Below are 22,332 nucleotides of genomic sequence, written 5' to 3'. Positions count from 1 at the left end.
ACTGTTACCTAACACACATCCTTTTAACATTATGGGGTGTTAGTAGATACATTTGCACTTGCTGAGGCAGAGCGTGTGGGTGGGTACGAGGATATGTGGATGTGCACAGGCCAATAGACAGGTTGCCATGGCGATGGCTCAGCTCCCAGAGCATTCTGGGGAATGAAAGTGAGGTGTGACATATATGACCTATCAATCACATTCTCCAGAGAAAGAGAGAAGGAGATCAAGAAAGAGAAAAAGGCCGCCTGTTAACAAGGGCTCTTGTGGCGGATGCAAAATACAAACATCTGCCTTTCCTAAAAACACTATGGACTCAAAAGATGAGTCAGTGAGAGCATATGAAGATGCCTGTTTCCCAAACACACACACACACATACACACACACACACACACACAAACATAGTGATTATCAAGGTCAGATAATGATCAATCACACCCTGTCTCACGGACTTCCCTTGCATTGACATTCATTAGCAGACAGAGCCGTCGTCTGTGTGTCTGTGGGCCAGAGACAGCTCTCTAAAGCCAGCTGTTGAACAGAACCATTCATTAGGGTGGCAAATTTAGCATTTGTGTAAACATGAAACAGGGCAGCGTTTTGTAGCTTTTAGAATCATGATGCTTATCTAAATGCATCCACCCCCATTCCAGAGCAATAAATTTAGCCTTATTAAAAAAAGGCAAGCATATGGATAGAAACACACCACTGTGTATAAGGAAAAGTTGGTCAATGCGGCTTAAAACACATTTTTAAAAACAAATTCTTTAAAGCAGGCTACTAAAATCCAGGCTGGCAGAGAATGTAGATTATTTGTTGTCATAACATCAGTGAAAATACCCGTAATACCAGAAATAAACCCGTCCAGCCATTAGCGCCATCTCAGCTGTGTGAGCATGGCATGATGGTATTGACAGGTCATTTGTAATACAATACGCTGTAACACAAGACTCCTGGAACATTTCACAATAAACATTTTCAAGTGTTACTCTGTGATTAAATTAATTTAAATTAAATTAAAATATTAGCTGCAATAATAATAAAAAACTAAAATATTACTGCATGTGAAATAAATTGACCAAAGGTACATCATAAAATGATTCAAGTGCAAGGAATTATGGGTATTCCCACAGCCTCAATTTTCTATTTTCAACTTTCTATGAAATGTTTCCTGAACAGCAAATCATCATATTAGAATGATTTCTGAACGATAATGTGACACTGAAGACTGGAGTAATGATGCTGAAAATTCAGCTTTGCATCACAGGAATAAATTAAATTTTACAATATATTAAAATAGAAAAGAGTTATTTTAAATTATTACTTAAAATATTTCACAATACTACTGTTTTGATGGTATTTTGATCAAATAAATGCAGCCTTGGTGAGCATACTATAAGAGGCTATCAAAAAAAAAATGTTGTGACCCCAAACTTTTAAATGGTATAGTGTATACCTTTTTTATATATAAATATAATTTTAATGCCAAATACGGAACTTATTTTAGTTATAAAACATAGCATTTGTGAATTAATGAAAAACGAAACTGAATTTAATAATTGGAGATTATGAGGTATTAACAAAACTGAATTAATTAAAATTATTTAATTACTCAAGCGTGACTGTGCTTGTTTCATACGTAACACTTATAATTCACATACTAAAATGGCGTTTGATCAAATAAAAGCAAAAATCGACCAGCAATAGGCAGCACAGCCAGTTCTTAGCACTCCAACACTGCTGGCTTGACACTTAGGCCCAATCCCAATTCTATTTTATACCCCTTCCCCTTCCCCTACCCCTTCCCCTTGTCCCGTGAAAATATTCCCCTAAGAATTGGGACACCACTATTATGCCGTCACACGTCATCATACGTCGTTTAGCTCCTACCTTACACACACACACACGCACACACATATCGGAGATCGCGCAGATCACACATCCAGGAAAAAAGAAACTGGTCAAAGCTGCCCCACGACTTTTATTAATAACAATTTAAATACTGAATCGCTACATTATATTTTCCAGAAACGAGAGGATAAAATCGCTGTTTTTTAAGTAAACTCACTCTAAAAAGAGAAACGCACATTCACGCAACTCTCTCTCTCTCTCTCTCTAAATGGCAATATTTGAGAAAAGGGTTTAGCGATTTCTAATTATTGGGGGGACTAGCCCCCCTCAATGTCTACGGTGGTTATCGCCCTGATCAGACATGAATGTAACGGGCAGGCAGAGCAGGTGGCAATGGCGGAGCAGGCAGGGCGGGGGGCCATGGCGGAGCAGGCAGAGCGGGGGGCCATCCTTCATGTGAACGCGCGAAACGGAGGGGAAAGGGGAAGGGCTAAGGGGTAGAATTGGGATTGGGCCTCAATATATCATAATAACATCACCAGGGGCTTCCTTAATCACTTGGATTGGTTGTGTATGTGTTTGTAAGTGTTTTCAGAGAGACAAACTACGTTGAGCAGGCAGCAGTAGCAGAAAGCTCATTAATGTTTCAGAGACCCTGGGGCAGATCAGCTGCATATTAACTAGGTCAGTGTTACACAACGACTGGACCCCCTTCCCTCGCGCTCTCTCTGCTGCCATGGAGATGCCAGCATCATCCTCCTGCCTGCATCCTTCACAACCGTGACAACTGTGGAACCCGGGCTGATGCTTTCAAAGTGAAAGACTTAGATGTTTTCCTAAAGGGGGAAGAATGCATGAAAGATCTAGTTTCTAAGCAACTGATGCTGTGCAGATACTAAAACCTTTACTTGCATCATACTTTACTGACTTAGATCACAGAACACTATATATTTTTTTATATGTTGTACAATGTATGCTAATTGGTGACTGATTTGGGGTTGTTATAGAAGAGTATATTCCAGTCCTTTAATCTGATTGGCTGAGCAGCGCTGCATGAGTGAGACTTTTTACAACACTGATACTTTTGCTGTTTGTGTATTTGTCCATTACAGACTTAAGTTTCACTTACATACACTTTGACATAATGTCAAATTAAAAGTTTTACTTTAAAGTACACATCGAATCATAATGTTTTAGCAATCTTTTGTTGTGACTTAAACACATACACTTATTTTGATGTGTTGACTAACATACTAAAGCACATGTAACATACTTGATTATAATATTATTATAACTGTAGTGTGTTATTCAATATTAAATTTAAAGTTAATATTTTTAAATTCAGTAAATTGCAACTTCATCATTACAAATATGAAATTGCATTTTAATAAATCAGATTTGAATACATGATTCAATATACTAAGTTTCAATAGTATATTGACATTAACGTATATTTTAGTTTACCATAAAAGTTTGTTAGTACATTCAATAGTACAATTTAACCATACTTCAATAAAAGTCATTATGAAATTATATATTAAGTTGTACTTGGTTTAGGGGGAGAAAGAATTTTTACTCAAATTGCTTTCACAATTAATTACAAAGAAACTGCAACAAAATAAAATGAATTAAATATGAAATTTTTAATTAGAATGACTAAAATACTATTTTCTTATAAAAATCTTTGTTCAATTTATAACTTCAAAAAATATGACAGTGTACTTAAGTGGGGTAAAAACACTCTAACGTTCAGCTAGCTGCATTTAACAAATTTAAACTGTAATAGATTTTATAGCTACATAATCCATATAATACATGCAACTAAATGTCCAAAAAAAACATTTAATTTAGTTCCCACTTAAGTATATTGTTTCCACAATAATTATCAATTTAGTACTTTTTTATTTTTAAAATATTCTATAGCAGAGGCGTCATGCCCATTCAAAGTGAGGGGGCACATGCCCCCTCAGATTTTTGAGCCAAGTGGATTTTGAATGCAGCTTCCAAAAGACAAAGGCCGCTTAATATGTTCTATATTTAATACAATCACACCAGCGTGATTAGAACGTTCAGTGCGTCATATCATCAGCTGCTAAATTCAAATCTGCGTTCGCTGGCTGGCGCTGAGCCAGATACAGATGTGTTTTTACAATCAATCACACACGATGCTGTTGAGCTTATGAATGCTATGACCAATCAGAGGTGTTCCGATGAGTCATCGCTAAAATGCCAGTGTTTTTTCACTCGCTCGCTGACTGAATACCTCTTTCTGGCAAATTCTCTCGTCAGAAACAACCAGTGGTGGAAAGAGTACTGAAAAAATATACTCAAGTAAAAGTACCATTACCTTCCAAAAAATGTAGTGTGAGTAGAGTAAAAGTACTTGTCCAAAAAACTACTTGAGTAAGAGTAAAAGAGTAGCCTATTTAAAAGTACTCATGAGTATTGAGTAGCGAGTACTGAGCTGTGGATTCTTCCCCCTCATAATAAACGCTGTGCACCGCAATTTATACATTTAAAAAACGTTGTACATTCTGTAATTCACATTATCTTATTTGTCATAAAGAATAAAGAATATCTATCATCCAGCAAAATGTACTCAAGTAAAAGTAAAAGTACACAATTTTTAAACTACTCAAAAAAGTACAATTACTGATAAAAACTACTTAATTACTGTACCGTGAGTATTTGTAATTCGTTACTTCACACCCCTGGAAACAACAAGGTGCAAATGTGTGTACGAATCTCTAAGATACTCATTTCATAGTGTAAACAGCACTGTTCAGTGATTTTAATGGGAGTTTTTGAGAGTGCTTGAACTAGACCGTCAGTGGAAATGGTCTTTGATAATGTAAATGTTCTTTGCTCTCTTTCTATAGGCTGTTATGATTAGTAGCCTAACTTGCAATGTTTTTATTCACATTAATTTTCAAAGTTAAATTCACATTAAATATAAACTCAGTCATGTCCCAGGACCCCCCCCCCCCCCAACTCGTGCCCCCTCAAAAATAATGAGTGCATGACGCCCCTGTTCTATAGTATGCTACAAGTGACTGGAAAAGGATTATGTCATTATTCATTTACAAATGTTAACATTTTGAAACAGGGAATATAATCCCAATCAAGCTTCAAATGTGTAGATGCACCGTAATTTGGGCACTATGAGAAGCTAATCTCTATTGAGGAACAAAAAAAGCAAGTTGCAAGTTCAGTTTTGATATGGCCATTAGTATATGCTAATATAAGATTTCATAATAGGCACTGGGCTCATATTGGCTGTTATAATTTCCCTGAGGAGCTCTTGAGGTATGAACACCGTAAGATACCAGCCTTAGCAGACCAGTGATTTCACAGACAAAACTCTAGCCTTCCAAGTAGAGTATAATTAGAATTTTTATTAGAAGCTGCATTTCAAAGATCACACAACTTCAAAGCTTTATTGCTGATTTAAAATATGGTGGTCCACCTGAACGATGACTGACTTGTTATAGCTAGGCATCAACTATTTCTTCAGCATGACAATATATGAGAGTGAATGCTTGGGTGCTTTTTGAAAAGGTATATATAACGGATCATAAAATGTGACCTTCATAATGCGAGTCTGCAGTTCAGAGCTGATTTTACTTCACATTCTCAACTGTAGCCAACAAAACTGTATACATTTGTACTTAAAGATATGTGGTCATGGTCCCAAAACAAAGCTGGGATCACAACAATCTTCTCCCTGCAGGGAATGTCATTTAATTAGGCTCAAATTGGCAATCCTCAGTATGTCTCACTGTAAACCTACTAAACAATTAAAGCATTAGGAGAAATATGCCAACATGAAACTGATACTGAGCTAATCTGCCTGTTTACTTATATACTTTAGGGAGAAAATGTCCTAAATCTGACAAAAAATCTTCTTCTGGGGACGTCAGGGAACATTATCTATGGTAAAGATGATTGATAAATACAGTAAATGTTTTTTGAAACTGAAAAAAAGTTTTGAAGGATAGAGTTTAAGTTAATAATTATAATTATAAATTATTCAAATAATTATAATTAACATGACATATGAAAATAATAGTAGTGTAAACAGTGTTTGTGTCCATGTATCTGTTTTAAATGGACAATTGACATAAATTATTAAAGAAATCTACAATAGGGAAAACTGATTCATAATTTACGGCTTAAAAATGAATTATTTCAGAGCTGCTGGAAAAAAAATGGAAGTTGTATGAAAATTGTTAAGACAACACCAGCAAAAAAATGGAATATCAAGAATATAATTTTATGAATATTTGTAATTGGCTGAGAAGATACCCTGTGCAGTACCTTATTGTTATATTTAAATTATATACACTACCATTTAAATGTTTGATGTTAGTAAGGTTTTAATTATTTATTTTTAAAAGAAATGAATACTTTCGTTCAGCAAGTATGCATTAAATTGATCAAAAGTGACTGTAAATACATTTATAATGTTTCTAAGCAACTGACGCTATAATGTAACAGATTTCTGCTGATCTTTTGATTGTTGTATTCATCAAACAATCCTGAAAAAATGTATCATGGTTTACAAAATAATAATAATAATACATAAATAAATAAATAAATAAGAATAAATAAGAATACTTTTTTATAATTGTTTTTTTACATTGATAATAATAAGGAATGATTATTGACATATTAGAATGATTCCCACAGGATACTGAAGACTGGAATAATGCTGCTAATAATTCAGCTTTGCCATTACAGGAATAAATACAATTTTAAAATATATTCAAATATAAAACAGATATTTTAATTTAAAATGAACATTTCACAATATTATTGTCTTTTAATGTATTTTTCATCAAATAAATGCAGCCTTACCAACTCCAAACGTCTGAACGCTATAGTGTGTTTTTTTTTTTTTTTAACTTTTGTAAATTTAAAAAAAAAAAAAAAAAAACTTCCATAGCAGGACACAAAATTTTGTAAAGAAATGAATTTTTCCACAATGCCTCTCACCTGTCACAGCTGGAGCCGTGGGCACCGAAGGAGTCACATGCGCAGGGCAGGCAGCCGATGGTGCCGTTGGTGAAGTGATCTTCCTCACACTCTACACACTGCAGCCCAGTGTAACCCGGCATACAGTCACACTGACCCGTCTCACGGTCACACTCGTCAGGGTCCGACACTCCTTCACCACTGCAGTTACACACCAGCTCTTCAGAGGAAACACACACAAAGGATTGCTTATATATGAATTTTTGACAAGCAAAGAGGGGCAATGCTAAGAAAATCAAATATTGATATAAAGCACCAACAAAGTCATCCTGTATATCTGCTCTCCCTAATATCTTAATGGTTTCCCAGCTATTTATTTATTTTTGTCTTAATTTAAACCTAACTTAATGTCAAAAATATTATTTATCATCATCACTGAATCAACCTAAATATATTAGGTTACAACAATAAAACTAAATGTAAGAGTTGGATCAGGTTGAAGTAGCTCTGCATGGCAACAACTGCTACTATTTTTTTTTACAATGTAGGTTTAACAAAGCAAAATCTTTCCAACAGAGCCACTTTGGGGTGTACACATACCCCATACTAATGGAGAAACCCATGATAAACTGTTACCCGTACAGCGTTGAAACATAAAGTCCTGTTAATGCAGCATTGCTGCTCTGTGGTAAATCTCTCCTTCAAGTTCAAGTCCGCTACGCTTCACACTACTCCATCTTGCTGATCTCTGCCAGCTATAATAAATGACTCCCTGCAGCCTGATTCTTTGATAGCTCATTAAGTTGATATTAGACTGAGAGAGTGCAGATCTTTAGTATGCAGGAGAGGATGTAGGTCCTTGGAGAAAAAACACAAACTCTAAAGACAAATCAGGCAAATTCTGGCTGCTGGGAACAACTGAAGCTTGTGTAATTCTATATCAACTGAAGTTAAATCAAAGATGATTTTCCAGCAGTGTAGGACACAAAATTTTGTAAAGAAATGAATTTTTCCACAATGCCTCTCACCTGTCACAGCTGGAGCCGTGGGCACCGAAGGAGTCACATGCGCAGGGCAGGCAGCCGATGGTGCCGTTGGTGAAGTGATCTTCCTCACACTCTACACACTGCAGCCCAGTGTAACCCGGCATACAGTCACACTGACCCGTCTCACGGTCACACTCGTCAGGGTCCGACACTCCTTCACCACTGCAGTTACACACCAGCTCTTCAGAGGAAACACACACAAAGGATTGCTTATATATGAATTTTTGACAAGCAAAGAGGGGCAATGCTAAGAAAATCAAATATTGATATAAAGCACCAACAAAGTCATCCTGTATATCTGCTCTCCCTAATATCTTAATGGTTTCCCAGCTATTTATTTATTTTTGTCTTAATTTAAACCTAACTTAATGTCAAAAATATTATTTATCATCATCACTGAATCAACCTAAATATATTAGGTTACAACAATAAAACTAAATGTAAGAGTTGGATCAGGTTGAAGTAGCTCTGCATGGCAACAACTGCTACTATTTTTTTTTACAATGTAGGTTTAACAAAGCAAAATCTTTCCAACAGAGCCACTTTGGGGTGTACACATACCCCATACTAATGGAGAAACCCATGATAAACTGTTACCCGTACAGCGTTGAAACATAAAGTCCTGTTAATGCAGCATTGCTGCTCTGTGGTAAATCTCTCCTTCAAGTTCAAGTCCGCTACGCTTCACACTACTCCATCTTGCTGATCTCTGCCAGCTATAATAAATGACTCCCTGCAGCCTGATTCTTTGATAGCTCATTAAGTTGATATTAGACTGAGAGAGTGCAGATCTTTAGTATGCAGGAGAGGATGTAGGTCCTTGGAGAAAAAACACAAACTCTAAAGACAAATCAGGCAAATTCTGGCTGCTGGGAACAACTGAAGCTTGTGTAATTCTATATCAACTGAAGTTAAATCAAAGATGATTTTCCAGCAGTGTTGCTGCAATATTTAAAAATCGATCTGAATTATTTGGCTCAGAATTATTGAGTTGACCAGCAACATCTGGATGTGGAGACCAGCTGCAATTAGATCTGGAATGGAATATAGTTGGTTGTATATGTTTTTTTATTTATGTAGGTACAACTGGCAGAGACAGTAGAGAGCCAGAATTGAACCTGTCTTTCCCAGATGAACGGCATGTGCTAACTGCTAGGCCAGAGCTCCTCTATGTTTGCTTACGATCAAATGTGTTTGATCTCAAAAAGCAAAGAGGGCTATATTTACAAAAATGTAAATCTGAAAGAGCGCATTATTCAAGCAACCTCTTATCCCTTAGAGAGGACGGCTTATTCCCTTTGGTGGGTCATTTAGATCAGGGGACAGAAATCAAAGCCAGGCTAGGTGTTAAAGGAATAGTTAATCCAAAAATTAAAATTCTGTCATCGTTTATTCACCATCATGTTGTTCCAAGCCCTGACTTCTTCCATGGAACACAAAAGGAGAATTTTTGTTGTAATTTTTTTACATGCAATTAGTTCCCATGCGGGTACAAAGGCTTCTTAGCTTCAAAAAGGACGCAAAAACACCATAAAAACATCACAATAGGAATCCGTACAACACTATATTTTATAATCTCCTAAAGCTATTTGACATCTTAAAGTGAAGAACAGACTGAAATTTTGATACTGAGCTAATCTGCCTGTTTACTTATATACTTTAGGGAGAAAATGTCCTAAATCTGACAAAAAATCTTCTTCTGGGGACGTCAGGGAACATTATCTATGGTAAAGATGATTGATAAATACAGTAAATGTTTTTTGAAACTGAAAAAAAGTTTTGAAGGATAGAGTTTAAGTTAATAATTATAATTATAAATTATTCAAATAATTATAATTAACATGACATATGAAAATAATAGTAGTGTAAACAGTGTTTGTGTCCATGTATCTGTTTTAAATGGACAATTGACATAAATTATTAAAGAAATCTACAATAGGGAAAACTGATTCATAATTTACGGCTTAAAAATGAATTATTTCAGAGCTGCTGGAAAAAAAATGGAAGTTGTATGAAAATTGTTAAGACAACACCAGCAAAAAAATGGAATATCAAGAATATAATTTTATGAATATTTGTAATTGGCTGAGAAGATACCCTGTGCAGTACCTTATTGTTATATTTAAATTATATACACTACCATTTAAATGTTTGATGTTAGTAAGGTTTTAATTATTTATTTTTAAAAGAAATGAATACTTTCGTTCAGCAAGTATGCATTAAATTGATCAAAAGTGACTGTAAATACATTTATAATGTTTCTAAGCAACTGACGCTATAATGTAACAGATTTCTGCTGATCTTTTGATTGTTGTATTCATCAAACAATCCTGAAAAAATGTATCATGGTTTACAAAATAATAATAATAATACATAAATAAATAAATAAATAAGAATAAATAAGAATACTTTTTTATAATTGTTTTTTTACATTGATAATAATAAGGAATGATTATTGACATATTAGAATGATTCCCACAGGATACTGAAGACTGGAATAATGCTGCTAATAATTCAGCTTTGCCATTACAGGAATAAATACAATTTTAAAATATATTCAAATATAAAACAGATATTTTAATTTAAAATGAACATTTCACAATATTATTGTCTTTTAATGTATTTTTCATCAAATAAATGCAGCCTTACCAACTCCAAACGTCTGAACGCTATAGTGTGTTTTTTTTTTTTTTTTAACTTTTGTAAATTTAAAAAAAAAAAAAAAAAAACTTCCATAGCAGGACACAAAATTTTGTAAAGAAATGAATTTTTCCACAATGCCTCTCACCTGTCACAGCTGGAGCCGTGGGCACCGAAGGAGTCACATGCGCAGGGCAGGCAGCCGATGGTGCCGTTGGTGAAGTGATCTTCCTCACACTCTACACACTGCAGCCCAGTGTAACCCGGCATACAGTCACACTGACCCGTCTCACGGTCACACTCGTCAGGGTCCGACACTCCTTCACCACTGCAGTTACACACCAGCTCTTCAGAGGAAACACACACAAAGGATTGCTTATATATGAATTTTTGACAAGCAAAGAGGGGCAATGCTAAGAAAATCAAATATTGATATAAAGCACCAACAAAGTCATCCTGTATATCTGCTCTCCCTAATATCTTAATGGTTTCCCAGCTATTTATTTATTTTTGTCTTAATTTAAACCTAACTTAATGTCAAAAATATTATTTATCATCATCACTGAATCAACCTAAATATATTAGGTTACAACAATAAAACTAAATGTAAGAGTTGGATCAGGTTGAAGTAGCTCTGCATGGCAACAACTGCTACTATTTTTTTTTACAATGTAGGTTTAACAAAGCAAAATCTTTCCAACAGAGCCACTTTGGGGTGTACACATACCCCATACTAATGGAGAAACCCATGATAAACTGTTACCCGTACAGCGTTGAAACATAAAGTCCTGTTAATGCAGCATTGCTGCTCTGTAGTAAATCTCTCCTTCAAGTTCAAGTCCGCTACGCTTCACACTACTCCATCTTGCTGATCTCTGCCAGCTATAATAAATGACTCCCTGCAGCCTGATTCTTTGATAGCTCATTAAGTTGATATTAGACTGAGAGAGTGCAGATCTTTAGTATGCAGGAGAGGATGTAGGTCCTTGGAGAAAAAACACAAACTCTAAAGACAAATCAGGCAAATTCTGGCTGCTGGGAACAACTGAAGCTTGTGTAATTCTATATCAACTGAAGTTAAATCAAAGATGATTTTCCAGCAGTGTTGCTGCAATATTTAAAAATCGATCTGAATTATTTGGCTCAGAATTATTGAGTTGACCAGCAACATCTGGATGTGGAGACCAGCTGCAATTAGATCTGGAATGGAATATAGTTGGTTGTATATGTTTTTTTATTTATGTAGGTACAACTGGCAGAGACAGTAGAGAGCCAGAATTGAACCTGTCTTTCCCAGATGAACGGCATGTGCTAACTGCTAGGCCAGAGCTCCTCTATGTTTGCTTACGATCAAATGTGTTTGATCTCAAAAAGCAAAGAGGGCTATATTTACAAAAATGTAAATCTGAAAGAGCGCATTATTCAAGCAACCTCTTATCCCTTAGAGAGGACGGCTTATTCCCTTTGGTGGGTCATTTAGATCAGGGGACAGAAATCAAAGCCAGGCTAGGTGTTAAAGGAATAGTTAATCCAAAAATTAAAATTCTGTCATCGTTTATTCACCATCATGTTGTTCCAAGCCCTGACTTCTTCCATGGAACACAAAAGGAGAATTTTTGTTGTAATTTTTTTACATGCAATTAGTTCCCATGCGGGTACAAAGGCTTCAAGCTTCAAAAAGGACGCAAAAACACCATAAAAACATCACAATAGGAATCCATACAACACTATATTTTATAATCTCCTAAAGATATTTGACATCTTAAAGTGAAGAACAGACTGAAATTTAAGCTGTTGTTTGATGATAATCCATTGAGCTGGAACCGGATCACCAAGTGAACTCAAGTGAACTTGAGAATCGGATCAGTCTAATTGATGAGCAAATCATTCAGACTGATTCTGGGAGCTGTATCCTCTAATTCATTCACAAGATCCAACTCACAAGAGTAACTTGTTCAAAAAACACATATTGCTTCTGATGGGTTTGGAAGAGATGAGGATGAGTAAATGATGACAATTTAATTTTTTTGGATCATAAAATGCTTTAATTTTTGTAAAACTATAAAACATGGCAATTCCCTTAGTAGCATCACAGCTAAAAAGCCTTCCATGCAATATATACTAGTGTTCAGAAGTTTGGGGTCAGTGTGTTTGTTTTGTATATTTTTCAGTATGTTTTTTTTTTTAAATAAAGAAATTAATGATTTTATTTAGAAAGGATGCATTAAATTGTGCAACAGGGAAAGTGACAGTAAAGATATGAATAATGTTACAATTGTTTTTTGTTTTTTTTAATAAATGCTGTTCTTTTGAACTTTCTATGCATCAAAGAATCCTGAAAACAAAAACGTATCATGGCTCCACAAAAATATTAAGAAGCACAACTGTTTTCAATATTGATAATTAGGGCTGGGTAAAAAATATCGATATTTCGATATTAATCGATTCCAGCACGAGGTGCATATGAACTGATCATCTCCTCTGCTTTAATACTAGTTATAGCACAAAATAAACATGACTAAACATCCGAAGGTATGTTAAAAGAAAGAGTACAACTTTACAATCTGTATCCTGTCTCATGTAATCGCTCAATCAGTGTTTCAGCCGCGCAAAGACGCCAATATAACAGCTTGTAAACAATGTCACGTAACGTCACATTTACCTCAGAAAAACATATATTCGGTGAGCATAAACTTATTAGTCAGCTAGAAAAATAAACTGTAGAGAGGGGCATTTTGCTAAATATATGCACCATATAACACATTCATTATAAACTGTACTGTTCTTCAATGTTTAATTTTATGTTTGAATGAATCCATCAAGTTTTTATGACAGCCACCATTGTTTATATATATTTAAAAAACTGAATTGAAGTAGAAATATTATGTAAATGTAACTTTATTATCTTAACAACTTCATTAAGTGTAATTTTAACAAATCAGTCAATTTTAACCTTCAAATGTCTAGTAATGTAGTACCAACTGACTCTCATGTATATTTTACAGCATTAGTTGAGAGATTTTTTTTCCTTGAGAAAATCTGGCATGTACTGTACCTGATATATATCCAAAATAATCGATATTGAATTGAATCGAATCGTGAAATTTATGTCAAAACCCAGCCCTATTGATAATAATAAATGTTTCTTGAGAACCAAATCAGCATATTGGAATGATTTCTGAAGAATCATGTGGCACTGAAGACTGGAGTAATGATGCTGAAAATTCAGCTTTGCCATCAAGAATAAACTGTATTTTAAAATATATTAAAATAGAAAACACTTAATTTAAATTGTAAAATGTTTGTATAATATTACTGTAATTTTGATCAAATAAATTAAGCATTGGAGACTTCTTTAAAACAAAAACCCACCAAATGAAGTTATTTGACTGGTAGTGTATATATAACAACACAATAATCAATGCACTCAGTCAGTAAGGGATAATGTACATCCAGCCGGTTGTTATCTCAGAATACACCCCGACAGGGTGCTCAGGATCAGGTCTTGTATCAGCCTGAAGGGGTTGCCACATAAGTAAATAATTAGACACGAAATATTGATTTGAGTTGAAATTTTTGAACGCAATGCTTCCGTTAAGTTGCGAGCAAGCGGCAAATTCAAACTAGACGGACATTTAAGGGAAACGGTGCAGTCAAACCACTTATTACACAACATTTCACCACAAAAATAATTAAGGCAATAAAATAATTAAGACGAAAATGTTTTAAAACCTTACCAGTTTGTTAGTTCTCTTATAATCCATTACAGCGTACAAAACAATCGTAGCAAAATGGCAGCAGCTGCGTTTGTATGAAACGAGAGTGAGTCCGCGATACCAGGATGACATAATTAAATAATTGTACACCATTTTGAATCGAGTTTTAATATTTTATTAGCTAAACAAACGCAAAGCTTCCACCAAGAAAAAATAGTTCAAGCAAGAGTACAGCGCCGACTGCTGTTATCCGGATGAGCCTGTGATATTAGCTTTTACCGGTTGTTATCGAGGGATAGCATACCTCGGAATGTCGCGATTGACCGATCAGAATCAAGTATTCCACAGAGCCGTGTAATAACCTCTATTAACGAACACAGTCAATGTAATGTTTCCAATAACATTAAAGGGGTCATATGATGCGATTTACATTTTTCCTTTCTCTTTGGAGTGTTACAAGCTCTTGGTGCATAAAGAAGATCTGTAAAGTTGCAAAGACTAAAGTCTCAAATCCAAAGAGATATTCTTTATAAAAGTTAAGAGTCAACCACACCTACCTAAAACGGCTCATTCTAACACGCCATTACATGTCTACGTCAGGATGTGGGAAGATTTGCATAACAACGCCCAAATGTTCACGCAAAGAAAGAAGGCGTAACTTTTATTCTCGCTGTAGTATTGTTGTTGCCACCGCCATGTCGTGAAGACGCTGTGTGTTTAGTTGTCTGTTTCCTGATCCTGGGAGAGTAGACTACAATGCCGGCTGTTCTGACTCAAAGACTGTAAGTACGTTTTCATATTTAAAGAATTTGCCACTGACGATTCAAACGCGAGTGTAGAGTAGTGCTTGTTGTTTGTCGTTTTTCCGATCACAAATGCAGACATGGTTTTATGCTTACGTAGCGCGATACGCAACGCGTAAAAAGACAGTATAAGTCATTATAATCAGTAATTATGTCCCCACTGGATGCAACAAATGCCTCGTTTGTAATGGGCTTTATTGATTTTGTCTTGTCGCGCCGGTGTTCTGACCGGGACAGGGCATCACAATATGGTAAGGGGCGTAACATTTCCGTCACACGCTTGAGGCATTCAGCCAATCACAACGCACTGGATAGCTGGCCAATCAGAGCACACCTCACTTTTCAGACCGATGAGCTTTGTAAAAATCGACGCGTTTCAGAAAGGCGGGGCATAGAGGAGCAACAATAATGGACACTGTGGAAAATAATGTGTTTTTTGAACCTTAAACCGCATAAACACATTGCATTACACACAAAATAATGTTCTTTTTAGCAACGTCATATGACCCCTTTAACAATGGCATGTTTGACTTGCAGTTTAATGCATATGACTGAAGATTCAAATCAATGAACTCCATTAAGAGCCAGACGTCTTTCTGTGAATCTCTCATGCTTTCATCCCCAAGAACCCATTTTACCAGATTTACTGCACTGGGTCACCCAGAGGGGCACCTGCCGAAAGGGAAAACATCATTTGTATGCAGAGACAGACACACCTTCTAAGACACGGAGCTGCGGAGTGTGTACGTAAACACCTTCTGCTCCTGAGGGGGGCTGTGGAGGGCACGGATAAGAAGCTTACACATCCCAGTCTGACAGATTATACATACATGTAAATGAGGCTGCCAACCAGACTCATCGCTTTATGACAACAATAATATGAAAATATTAAATATGACAGTGCGATTACAACTGAAACAACTGAGAGGATGAAGCTTTGATGTGAGGTAAATGTGATGAGCTTCATTGACCTCAGGCGTGATGTTTTATTGAACCGTCAGTAAATAAACACAGGAACTAAATTATCTGTTTATTTTGAAGTAGGGTGCCATTGTATATTAGGGGTTGTTCAATGTTGGATATGAAGCTAAAAGACAAGACGGACACTGAGTGTTAGACAACAAAAGAAATAATGCTTGACAAAGGAGTCTCAGTGTGAAAGAGTGAGTCTGTAGACACATCTTTCAGACAAACATATTCTTCTGTCCATTAGTTGCAGTGGAAACGGCACTTATCCTACTCCAGCATACAGACACAAGTGCAGGGGGCAAAGAGAGTTCACTGGGCCATCTAATGCACAGCTGTTATGATCTAGATCAAAGTCGCTCACCTCTAAAATCATACACATCATAAAGGATTTATCTTTTTCCATTAGAATACTTCAAATGTGCAGTCAGATGCCCCTCTAGCTAAAGTCTTATACATAACAGGAAAGCTCTGACAACTGCGAAATGCATCTGAATTAGTAAAAGAAACATATGTCGTTTCTAGGGTTGTACACCATTCAGAATTGAATCGCCTTTTTTAGCAATGCCTATTCAGTTCTTGAATTTGAACTGATGTAGCAAACTGAATTGTAATTTTAAGAAAGTCAAATAAATATGGCATAAAATGAAAAGAAATGTATAATTAAACATAAAAATTAAAGAGAAATTAAACTTATTGTAGTTTTCAATAATAATTTCATTTTTCTGTATATGAACTACCCTACTATATGTTTTCATATACAACACATATGGATTATTTCCATTAGATCATCAGAAATGACATAATAAATTAAAGCTAAAAATAATTATAAAAAAATTAAAACAGCAAAATCAAATAATAAAATCAGTAAAACGTAAAACAAAAATTAAATGAAAAAAATATATAATAATATATATATACAGTATATATACACACTCTGACATTCAAAAATTGCATAAGCCTAACACACCAACAAAATGTAATCTAATTCAAATTCCAGAGCAACATTCAGTTCGCAAATGGATGTGGCTGATTCGTTCTAAAATTCCAACTCATGAATGTAAAGAGAGTCCATTTTTAAATTCTGAATTTGCCCAACCCTGGTCTCTTCACAATAAAAATGCCATCTGGACATTTTAGACACTTTTTTTTACAAGATGCCTGTATAGTGAAGCATATCACTCTAAATGGAAGTGTATTTCTATTTAGTCTCCATTCTGGATTCTTAGCCCACTTTCTCTGGCCCTTAAGCTGTTATCTAAAGGGCTCCCATAGCACTTCATAGTGTCCTAATAAAGGCGGTCTTAGACACAGTCCATGCTTTTGTGAACATTGTCTCCCAAATATAACCTCACCATCAGGAACAATGGCTGTGGAATGTCTAATCACAATGGCAGGGCAGGGAAGGGTTAAACATCTGTAGTACATGTTGCCTGTTTCTGATTTGGAAATGCGTTGATGTTTTTTCAAGATAATTTCCAAATGTGTGTAAACATCTAAACCTATGCAGCATAAAATCACTGGGGTCAATGACCCCTTTGTAAATGCACTAGTGATAACTGTATCTTGGGGATTTAACATTATTATAGAAAAGTAGGCCAAGTCTACAGATACTTCCATATGAACAATTGATGCACCCAAACGTCCATTTCATGCAAGATTTATGTAGACTTCACTCTCATTAACAGTGTGACCTGGTTCTTTAACACATACACACAGTGACTAATCTGTGGCCTTTATTTCCTACCAGCGATTACCAGCAGCACATTAATGAAACCATTCTAACAGCAATGTAAATAACCTCAGCTGAATATATACTGGAAAAATACTAGCTTATGCTGTCCTTTAACTGATACAGCCCACAGGTCCTGAATCCCTTCATAATGAAGGGGTAAAGTCAGGACAACTGAGTCTGACTAGTTAGGACAAATACCCTGCAGCTCAATCAATGAAGGGCCTGTATGAGCACATTACAATATGATTTGCCATATTATATCAATGGATAGGCACTTACCCAGCATTAGACATCATAAGATAGTCTGTTGCATAATCATTTTATGTAAATTAAAAAAAGTCAAGTTGTATATTAAATCATTGCATGGATGGATGGAAGGATAGATTTAGACTCTATGGCAGATATAGGCAGATGATAGATAATGGATGGATAGAAAGATTGAAAGATAGATAGATGCTGATTAGACAGCATGATTATTGCACAGGTGTGCCTTAGGTAGATAGATAGATAGATAGATAGATAGATAGATAGATAGATGCACAGTGTCATTCACACAAATACTAAACATCATGGTAACACACATGATACTGAAATAATGCAATAAACGTTATTTTAACAACATTAGATGTAAGATAAAACCCTAACGTACGCAACTGATAAGAAAAAAAATAATAAGAAACAGTTATTTCAGTGAAAAGAAAACATCAAATGTCATGCAGGGAATTCTGGGAATGTCAATTTACGTTTTTTCACTGTAAATTATACAATTTCTTTCTTTTTCACTTCCAAAAACCGCAGCTTTAACAGTATTTTACTGTAAAATTACATTAAATGTAATTATGCAGTTATTCAGTGTATATAGTAAACTTACTGTTAACCAGGTTTTTACTGTAGCATTTTACAGTCTTTTACTGTTAAAATCACAATCATTTTTTACAGTTAGACAGACAGACTGACTGAAATTGATAGACAGATAGATAGATAGATAGATAGATAGATAGACAGAAAGATAGATAGATAAGATAGATAGATAGATAGATAGATAGATAGATAGAAACCGCATAATCCCCCTAGAGCCTTGCGCTCAGAAAATTATAAACTTCTGGTAGTGCCAACAGGACAAACTGTCATCAGAAAGGCGATCAAGCTTTTGCAGTAATGGGGCCGAGACTGTGGAATAAGTTGCCTCTACATATTAAGTCTGCTAAATCTTTGTCAATGTTTCCGAATCTGCTGAAAGCTCATTTGATGGTGGCAGCCACAGTTGATCTTTACAGTATGTGGTATATGTGTGTGTATGTGGTACAGGCTGTAATATGTGTGGCATATGTAATTTTCTGACTTGCCAATATGTGTAAATTTCTTTACTTTCTTTTTTTCTTAGCCTTTTATTGTAAAGCACTGTGGTTACCGCTGTTTTATTTTTTTAGTAGTGCTATATAAATTAATAAACCAAACCAAACCATGATAGATAGATAGATAGATAGATAGATAGATAGATAGATAGATAGATAGATAGATAGATCATCAATAAATCATGTTGCATGTCTTTGACTGCAAATGAAGTGATTTCTGAGAGGCATACGGCGGACTGCAGGAATGATGTGTTGGTACAGTACGAGATTAAAATGACAGATCAGAAGGCAGGAAAGGCCTGATAATCGCATATAACTGATTATATAGACTAAACAGCATATGCTTTTAAGAATATTCTGATTTTAAATAGCATTTCTGTTGCCAGAAATGTGATTTCTTAATTTCAGTATTCCGCTATTTCGTTATCCATTTCAACTCACCTTGAGAATTGTCAGAGGTTGTGCTAAAATCGGGCACGACGCCTGATCTGTCCGCTTCATTATCAGACATCTGCGATTCTTTCATCTGTGTTTCAACAGAGCAGAGCTTCCTCCGAGCAAATGCGGCCATGTAGCTGGGATTAGACAGGGATGGGGTGGTGGGCTCCGTTGTTGGTGGTTTAATGGTGGCTGCTGGTGCGGCGACATTTATCGGTTTTCTGGCGGACGCGATCGTGGGCGCTGGTGTTAATGCGACAATGCCGAGCCGGTACCCTGGAACCCCGTTCGCGCTCGTATTAGGATGCTCTTCGGCGATTGAACGAGATTTCCTTATTACTAAAGGCAGCGCGTCGTAGGAATGAAGCGCCTCGGATAACCCCATGCACACAAACACGATGAATGGGAAAACCGGGGATGTAAACATCATTAAGGCAAGCCACCACATAATAATAATCTCAACGCTCCATGAAAACCTCCACGAGACGGACTTCGCAAGGCCCCCGTCCTCCAATTTCCATCGGGTTATTCCAAACCAGGTGGTTTCCAAGCCGCCCCGATGTAGCCTACTCCACCATATCCGAGAGAGACCCCCTTTTTCTCAATGGCTCTGAACCGACTGCAAGGTGTTTGATCCGCACCGACCTGTATAGTAGTAGCGATGCGCATAAGAGTGGCATACTCACTGGCCAATCAGAAAGCAGGACGAGACAACCGCTGTAGTGACATGTGTGTTTTTTCTCTGCGCCTGACAGACGGTGAGGTGTCTGATTGGTTAAAATCAGGCGCATCGAAACCTCGCTGGCTGGTTCATGCAGTCAGGCGATCATTCAAATATTTTCATTTTATAGCCTATTGTTGAATCAACCGTGGATAAAAATAAGAAAACACGTTTTCAAATATTTAAGGACTTTCTAAACAACACCTATCATGCTACTTCACTCTGCGTCTCTGTGAGCAATTATTCATTTAGCCTATTATTGCCATTATAGGCGATCTAAAGGTTGTCTAATCGGATTTATATATATATATATATATATATATATATATATATACGCTACACTGAACAACGACTAGTTTAATTATTTTATTTTATTTTATTATTATTATTATATACACATGATTTGATTCTATATTATGACATTTATTTGATTACATTTTGTTTGTTTGTTTGTTTGCTTGCTTTTGAATGTGTATGTATTTTTTTATTTTTTTATTTATTTGTTGAGGTGGTATTTGCAGCTCTCTTGAAATTATGCGGCATCAATTGCTGAGCACTGTCAGTATAGGTTATTATCATCAGCAGCACCATCTTCTGGTTGCGCAAAAGAGTGAGGAACATTTTTGCAGATGTCCTGTGCTGTGACTGTGATGCTTTCCTGAGCCATCAATATTAGCAAGATGGAGCAGTCCAATTGTTCTAATGGATTGTAAAATAGCTTTCAATAACAGATACCTCTTCAAATTACAGTAGGCCCTATAACTGCCAATTTAATAATTGACTATGCTTATTTTTTTCTTTTGCATATGTTCTAGCCTTCTCAATTCAGCATTTGTGTACATATGTAATGAAAATGTTATAAATAAACTAAAATATATAAATAAATAAACTAGTGTGATGGATTTGCTGCTACATGCAGTATCTAAAATCTGACAGAATGATAGCAATGCTTTTATATCCTAGACCTAGTTGCACTAAAAATATACACACTTTTTTAAAAATGATTTTCAAGATGTTATAGTCCTACAACAGACCTTTTTTATGGTTCACCCTTTCCTGCTGTTTTGAGACCTCGTCAAGGTGAAGGCCAACATCCATATGGACATCTCATGGATGTGTGGACGAACACCTGGGGCTCGGGCAGTGAGCTGGGACAATGTACAGGTGGAGACGCATAATAATGATAACCAGAAATTGCTTTTGATATGGGTCTTCTAAATGTTGTAAATAAGAAAAAGGAAACGACAAAACAAAAGGAGATGTATTTACAGTACAGAAATATGCAAATATTTTAACATTGTTACAGAATGTGTTGTTAGGCTCATCTATTTACATCCTTTTCTCCCTTTAAATTTTAGACCAGTAACAAAACACAGACACTATTGAAATTCAATACATGTATATAAAGCACTTACTACGGTGCACACTGATAGGTCTTCAAAATAGAGATTCTCCAAACAAGTTATGAATGTGTAGGAGTGTACTTTTGTCCTTGATCGAAATAACTTTTAATTGATTTTAAATTATTTAGAGCTCAAAGATACTTTCAGTTTTTTTTTTTTTTTTTGTCAGGTTGGGGTTATTATAATAAACAAATTAAAACAGTCCCAAATGGCACTGTAAATATGCACATTGTTAACAGAAACTGCCGAAGGTCATTGCAGTTTCTCAAAATACTGATGTGTAACAGGCCTTGGCCAACAAGTGACAATATATGATGGCAAAAACAGTGCACTGTCGGTGGTGATTACACAACCCATAACAGAATCATTTAAAGGGCATGCACTCTGTGCGGACTGTGCATGGATGCAATCTTAAAGCGATAGTTCACCCAAAAATGAAAATTCTGTCAACTTGTACTCACCCTCAAGTTGTTCCAAACCTGTATGAGTTTCTTTCTTCTGTTGAGCACAAAAGAAGACTGAAGAATGTTGGTGACCAAATAATAGATGGTAGCCACTGACCTCTATAGTAATGAAAAAAAAAATACTATGGAAGTTAATGGCTACCGTCAACTGTTTGGTTCAGGGTTGGAACAAGTGAGGGGTGAGTAAATGATGACAAAATTCTCTCTCTCTCTCTCTCT

The 22,332-nt window shown here is 35.8% G+C and overlaps 1 protein-coding gene across 2 annotated transcripts in view; it reads right to left on the bottom strand.

The window, feature by feature from the left end:
• Nucleotides 1-20,161, bottom strand: part of LOC107703181 (multiple epidermal growth factor-like domains protein 9) — a 38,931-nt gene extending 18,770 nt beyond the window's left edge. For both annotated transcript variants that reach the window (XM_016505739.1, XM_016505740.1), the window contains exons 1-2: nucleotides 19,529-20,161; nucleotides 10,661-10,859 (exon numbers count right to left, since the gene is read on the bottom strand). In XM_016505739.1, coding sequence (XP_016361225.1) covers nucleotides 10,661-10,859; nucleotides 19,529-19,973 — 644 coding nt within the window. In that variant the 5' untranslated portion in view covers nucleotides 19,974-20,161. The remainder of the gene's footprint in view (nucleotides 1-10,660; nucleotides 10,860-19,528) is intronic.
• Between the last annotated feature and the right edge of the window lie 2,171 nt (nucleotides 20,162-22,332).

The sequence above is a fragment of the Sinocyclocheilus anshuiensis genome, unplaced genomic scaffold (genome assembly GCF_001515605.1).
Source record: "Sinocyclocheilus anshuiensis isolate Anshui unplaced genomic scaffold, SAMN03320099.WGS_v1.1 scaffold794, whole genome shotgun sequence".
Classification (NCBI taxonomy): Eukaryota; Metazoa; Chordata; class Actinopteri; order Cypriniformes; family Cyprinidae; genus Sinocyclocheilus; species Sinocyclocheilus anshuiensis.
This window is presented reverse-complemented; position numbering and strand designations above follow the sequence as displayed.